General features: G+C 37.2%; 1 protein-coding gene across 1 annotated transcript; it reads left to right on the forward strand.

Annotated features, from left to right (window-relative positions):
- The first annotated feature begins 5,692 nt into the window (after window positions 1-5,692).
- On the forward strand, window positions 5,693-7,254 carry LOC141587692 (uncharacterized). The gene is made up of 4 exons (XM_074409165.1): window positions 5,693-5,941; window positions 6,047-6,049; window positions 6,148-6,801; window positions 6,880-7,254. Exons 1-4 carry the CDS (start codon window positions 5,693-5,695, stop codon window positions 7,252-7,254), a joined length of 1,281 nt encoding a protein of 426 aa, XP_074265266.1.

Below are 7,254 nucleotides of genomic sequence, written 5' to 3' on the forward strand. Positions count from 1 at the left end.
CAACGCCAATCACTTTTCCCTTTTTGTTGTCCCCGAACGTCACTTTTCCTCTATTGAACGGCTTGAGTGAAAGAAATAAATTCTTATCTCCGGTCATGTGTCTTGAACATCCACTATCAAGATACCATTGATTGTTTTATTTCACTACTTCCTGCAGAAAGGATTAGATACACTTTTTAGGTACCCAAGCTAAGTTGTGTCTCTTATGATTAGTTACTCTATATACTAAATTCTTTCCAAACTTGTCTAATAACCTTTTTTCTAACCCTTGGTTTATTTGGCTTGGGAAGAGTTCTAGGGTTAGGGTTTTCTCTTGTTCTAGGAATTTCTCTAGGTCTTTCATGACTATTTCCCTTGTGAATGGGTTTACTAGGTTGAGATCGACAAGGGTTTTGTGAGGTGCTAGGTTTCTTGCTGTAGTCGAAGGCCATGTCATAGAACCAGCGAAATTTATTGTTCCTTCCTTCGTTAGATTCCTTAATGGGGGTTTCATCATTCTCGTCAACCGTGTCAACAGTTTTAGCATGGTCGGCATTTTTTCGTATATCATGAGCCTTTTTTACACAATTGATTTGGATGTGACTCGTATGACCACAGTAATTGCAAATCAGGTATTCAGGAAGATCAGCATACTTCCTTTTTCTGAAATCAAAATCCGAAGGTGTTGATTTTCATTTAGAGTGATCTCTACGGCTATAGCACTCATGTCCTAACCCCATCTTCATATTATTGTCAGATTGTTCGGTTAGGAAGTTTAGGACTTTTGTGCTACCTTACCACTTATCATGGACCTTTCTAGCATGTAAAAGTAGGTCTTTTAGGGTTTTAATTTTTTCTTGACATTTCGTGTGATCTACATCATTATCCTTTTTAAAGTTATCACGAAAGTCTTGGAATCGTTTGTTAAGAAGGAACACAACATCGGAGTGTTGTTTCTTAACATTGATCATGTCGGTCTTAGATTCCTTTAATTGCTTTGAAAGGGAATCTATCTCTTTCTTTTGGTCTAAGATCACTGCTTCATCAGATGTGACCTTAGTTTCCAAAAGTTCTTTGGCTTTCTAAGTTCTAAAGTTATAGCTTCATTAGCTATAACTTTGGCTTGAAGGTGCTTGATGTTAAGCTTTAGGTCTGAAGTTATAGCTTCATTAGCTATAACTTTGGACTCTAATTCCTTCTTTTCAGCCATAGTAGAGTCTAACGTTGTTGCTTTCTCAGCTGTAACCTTAGACTTTAACTTCTTAGCCTTAGCCTTCAGAGTGTAATTCTCTTCTGCAATTTCGAGAATCTGTTCCTTTAGATATTTTAATTCCAAGTCCTGTTTGTGACACTTATCAAGAGATTGTTCAGAGAATTCAATTAAAGCACTTTTAGATAATTTCTTAACGCGTTTTTTAAGCCCAAGATAACTTACCTCTTCATCGTCATCTTCGTCTGATTCTCCAAGAAAGCAATAATTTAAGTGAGAGTTTGTGCTTTCATCGTCGCTGTCGGAGATTAGGTCAAGACTAACGCTGCTGAGACAAAGGTTGGCCACTTCGTCGTCTTCAGATTCCTCGTCATCTTCTGAGTCAAGGTCTCCCCAACACGAAGCCATCATAACCTGTTTAAATTCTCTCTTTGTCTTCTTACGTTTTGTCTTGTCCTTGATCTTCTCCCATGTTGGACAATCCTTGATCATGTGACCACATTCTCCACACTTGAAGCAACCTCTATTTTCGAAGGACGACTTTGATTCAGTAACCTTTTTGTTGGATGACTTTTTGTTGTTGTTGTAGGATGATTTTGTTTGTTTGTTTCGAAATATTTTATTTTTGAAGCGGCGTGCAAACAAACAGTCTCATCCTCTAATTCAGAGTCAACTTCTTCGCTCTTCAAGGCCATACTCTTATTTCGGCTAGGTTCAGCGTCATCTTTGTTAAGAGTAATTTCATGGGCCATAAGAGCACCGATGAGTTCTTGATAGGATAGGTTTTCAAGATCTCGTGATTCCTCTATTGCAGTGACTTTAGCACGCCACTTCTTAGTCAGGCTCCTAAGAACCTTTCTAGCAATGTCCTCAGTACTGAATTTCCTACCTAGGTTTTTTAGTTCGTTTATGATGCTTGAAAACCTTGCGGACATACTATCTAGGGACTCATTAGGCTCCATAATGAATAGCTCATATTTTTGCATAAGCAAATCTATTCGGTGCTTCCTAACAATGGAAGTACCTTCATAAGATAGTTCAAGCCCATCCCATATCTCCTTGGCCGTAGAGCATGAAGAAAACCGATCAAACTCTGTAGAAGTCATTCCGTTTTGCAGGAGACTTATTGCTTTGGAGTTCTTTTCGGCCTTCTTGTAGTCGGCCTCGACATAGTCCTCTTCTTTCTTTTCATAGGTAGTGTCTTTCTCGGATGCCACAAGAATTTTGTGCGGTCCGTTTTGGATAATCCTCCAGCACTCCCAATCGTGACCTTTCACATAATGAGTCATCATGTTTTTCCACAATCCATAATTTTTCCCATCAAAGACGGGACACTTGAGATATTTGGAATCCATTTATCACGTGATAGGCAGCAGAATATAAAACGATAAGATAAATGAAAAACAAGATAGATCAGCTTCTTTGCGGTTAGGCAATCAAGGGCACGAGGCTCTGATACCAATTGAAGAGTCTATTGATCCAAAATACTCAAGAGGGGGGAGGGGTGAATTGAGGATTTAAAACTTTTGAAAGTTTTTTCGATTATGTGTATTTAATTGATTATTTAAAGTTTATTGATTAAACTTTAACTAATCAACTAATGAATGTAAAACGAAATATGCAAATGAATGAAAGAACGAGGAGACACACGGTTTTTGAAGTGGTTCAGTTTCACAAGTCGAAACCTACGTCCACTATTCTCGATTAATAAATTTAGTAACTTTCTACGGATTACAAATTTACTAACCCAACTCGTACAACTAACTCTAGCTGTAACTCAATGAGTACCGTTAAATACTCGAGTGACTAACTTACGCTAATAAGAAAGCACTAATGATTCTTGCTAAGGTTCACGTTAATGAACAAGTAAGAAATCAACTAAGCACTATTATCTTATAACGATAACAATAAGAGAGAGTATACGAGTTTAAGACACACGACCTTTCAAAAATAACAAATTGGTTTTTTTGCTTGAAAACACACGGTTTGCTTTGTAAAATTAAAATCAATTTTTATGCTTCAGGTCTCTACCTTAGATGTTGTAAAGAGTAACGTATTTATAGGAAGGAAGGAGTAGGGCAACTCGGTTTACAAGAACCCTAATTGGCCGAATAAAAGAGATATGTTAACAAATCATATCTTCTATTATCTCTTTCCTAAAAGCCTTAAAAGATAATAAAGAATATTCCAAAAGATAGAATATAATCTATTCAAATATTATCTTTACTATAAATTCTAAGATATGATAAGATTTCCTAAAACAAGAATATATTTTATCATAAACAAATATATTAAGTAATATATATAAGATATGTAAAGATATTATTATAGAATAAAATCTTTACCAAATATACCCTAGGTAACAGGAGATGTCACTGCTCATAAGCCTCGTGACTCGTGCAAACCCTAGTTCAATATATGGGTTAGAATTTAGGTTTTAAGAGAGGTTTTGTTGAAACCCTAATTAGTAGCAAGGTCCAACTCATAAGTTGGTCCAAAACAACTACTAGTCAACGTTCAGCATAAAACCGAACTCCGCACTAAATCGGGCTTAATTAAATAAATACCTTTATCAAATCATTTAAAATAAACTTTAAACAATTTTCAAAACAATTTTGAAACACTATAAGTCGTGTATAATAAACTCAGCATCTCAATGTTATAGTAGGGGAGCTATAACATTGAGCTCTTTTACTAGTAATGTTATAGCTGCAAAGCTATAACTTTACCAATTTAAGAAACTCATTCTTGGTTATCATTACGAGATAATCACCTATACTATTCTAATCTTCAAGAAGATCTTCGAGTATAGGCTACGTCATCATCCAAGCTTGATTAATCTTTAGACGGATTTCGTCTTCACATAAATCTTGAATGAATCTTTATACCGTTTGATCTTGAATAGAGGCTTGAACATTTCATACTATCATCACAATCTCCTATGTTGCTTGGTTGTAATAAGTTGATTCTAAAACACTTAGACAAACGATTATGCGCAACAAGTATATAAAATACAAAACACCTTGACATCATCAAAACACAAACATATAAGCTATATGGTTCAACAGATACTGATAAGATTTTGTTGATTGATGTGTTGAATGATATGGTTGATGAGGCAGAAAAGCAGGGGATAAGTTTGCCTACTAATCCTCTATTAACATATAATTATGTGTTGAGGCCTGTGGAGATAACAGATGATAAAGGGATATGGAAATGTTTGAGAGATTGAAGGAGAGGAGGGGATTTATCAATATTTTCATTGCTAGTCTGAGTGCTCCTAACCATGCTTTGTTGATGGCTAGACAAGTGAGGATACAAAGTAAGAATGATGTTAATGTGAGTATTGGGGATGTGAGTATTGACAGTGTTAGTACCAAAATGTGAACCGCCCTTGATAAAAGAAAGGAGAAGCTAGAAGTAAGCATAGCACCCAAACCAATACCTACAAATGTGCTTTCAGTAAGGAGAAGTCCAAGGAGATTTGCAACTCAATCAGCACAAGTGGGTAACACTGAAAACTCTTCTGCCATTGTTGCTAAAATTTCATCACCAAGGAGAAGTTTAAGACTAAGTCCTATTTCACCTTCACAAATAAACCAACCACTAAATCCTACTTCACAAATAACCCACTCCTCAAAGCCTACAAATGGAATTCAATTATTCAAAATGCCCAAAACAATAGCTAAGAAAAGAGATCTCTATGTTGCCAAAGTGAAAGAGATACCTAATGTCAATGTTGCCAACAGAAGGGTAAGAAGAGCAGTGAGAGATCAGGTTGTAGGTGGGGAAACTGGAGATAATAGAGATAGTGGGCATTCTGATAGTGAAGGCTCATACAAGCCATCTGATGAAGAGGTTGACAATGATGAGGAAGTAAGTGACTTAGAAGTTGAAGAAAATGATATATTAGCTTCTCTGGATTTTATTGATGATGGATATGTTCCCTTTGATGAGGGAAAATGGTATGATGATGAAGGAGGATTCTCCTCAGTAATGTATAGAAATAAAGAATTGTATGATGATAAAGCTTTTGGTTCAATAAGTTTGAGGCCATGGATGTTATTTTTGGACAAGGAACATTTCAAAGATGTTCTCAGAGACTACTGTATACAAGAGGGGTTCTATCTTATTGTATTGAAGGCTGACAACACTAGGTATACTGCTGAGTGTGAAACTGTCAATTGTCAGTGGAGAATCCATGCAAGTGTGCTACTTGATGGAACCACATGGGCAATCAAGTCCATCATTAATGCAACACATGGTTGTGTGGGTGTTAAGAGTCATAATCCTATGGTTAACTTTGCCTGGGTTGCCAACAAACTGATGGAAGATACCAGGGCAAACCCTGAGATTACTGGTAAAGGGATACAAGATTTGTTGCAGAAGAGATATGGTATTCAAATGAAGACATCCACCATATACAGAATGAAGGAGTTAGCTATGGCAAAGATTAATGGTGGCCATGATGACTCTTACAGAAAATTACCTACATACTAAGAAATGATAAAGGAAACAAACCCAGGGAGCTATGCCACATGCAGCTGGATTGAAATGGAAAATCCCGAGAGGCCTTTACAATTCAAAATGATCTTCATTTCATTCAACTCTCAGATCAGGGGTGCTATAGCAGGCTGTAGAAGTCTCATTGGTGTTGATGGGACACATCTTAAGGGTAACCATGGTGGTGTACTACTAGTGGATGTTGCATATGATGGAAATAATGAGTTGTTTCCTATTGCTGTATCAGTGGTTGAATCTGAGAACAAGGACAGTTGGTCCAACTTCTTTTGGCACTTGAAGTAGTGCTTAGAGGAGAGTCAGAGAACTAATTGGACAATTATATCTGATATTCAGAAGGCAAGTTGTAAATTGCTTTGATTTGATAGTAAAAAAACTAGTCAAGAGTCAAGTTTTTTTTTATAGTCATTCAACTAACATTCTTATGTAAATTGCAGGGTGTTGAACCAGCTTTGGAGTCAGTATGGCCTGAAGCTTACAGAAGATTGTGTGCTAGGCACCCCTGCAAGAATTTTAAGAAAGAGTACCCAGGTGTACTAATGTACAAGCTTTTTTGGAAAGTTGTTAATGTCATATCAGAGGTTATCTTTAAGAAAGCAATGGAGCAGGCTGTGCATCATGCTGGTTTGGGTTGTGCTAGGTGGTTCTTAGACTTGGGAGATAAGGAACTATGGTGCAAGCATATGTTTGACCCAAGTATCTCAAGTGATGAGAACATTTCAAATTTTGTGGAGAGCTTTTACAACACAATAGGAACCCAAAGATATTTGCCAGTGTTGAGTCTGTTTGAAGGTATCAGAAGAGTGGTCATGGTGAGGCATGCTACTAGACAACAGATTTCTGACAAATGGCAAGATGATGGGATTACTCCTAACATCAGGGCCATAATAAGGAAGCAAAATAAGGACTCAAGGACATGTGAAGCATTTAAATCATGGAATGGTGAATATGAGAAACGTGATGACAAGTCCTTCTTGAAAGTTTCACTTAACAAGTACGAATGTGCTTGTGCCCTGTGGCAAATAAGTGGAATTCCCTGCAAACATGCCACAAGGGCTATAATTTCTGATAATAAGGACCCTTACTCTTATGTGACTGAGTGGTTCACAATGAGAAAATACAAGGAGTCATATGGACTCTAAATTAACCCCATACCTGATGTAGAACAGTGGCCAGTATTTGATGTCCCCAATCTTGAACCACCAACAATAAGAAGGTCTATTGGAAGACCATCCAGGAACAGGAGAAGAGAACCTGGTGAACAAAGAAAGGGAAAAAGAATATTTGCAGTTAGGTGTAAGAAATGCAAGTGCTTTGGGCATAACTCTAAGACTTGTAAGGGAGGATACACAGCTAAGGAGAGGAATGCAATCCAAGAGAAAGTGACAAAGACAAGGAAGAAGAGGCTACAAAAGCCGTCTGGTGTTGCTGCCTTTGAGTCATTACAGATAATGGAGTCCCTTGTCATGAGGGTTGGGAGTGAAATGCTTGAGTCTTCAGCCCAAGGAGAAGACAGGAATGGAAAGAAGCAAAGGACAAATTGA

The sequence above is a fragment of the Silene latifolia genome, chromosome 6 (genome assembly GCF_048544455.1).
Source record: "Silene latifolia isolate original U9 population chromosome 6, ASM4854445v1, whole genome shotgun sequence".
NCBI lineage: Eukaryota > Viridiplantae > Streptophyta > Magnoliopsida > Caryophyllales > Caryophyllaceae > Silene > Silene latifolia.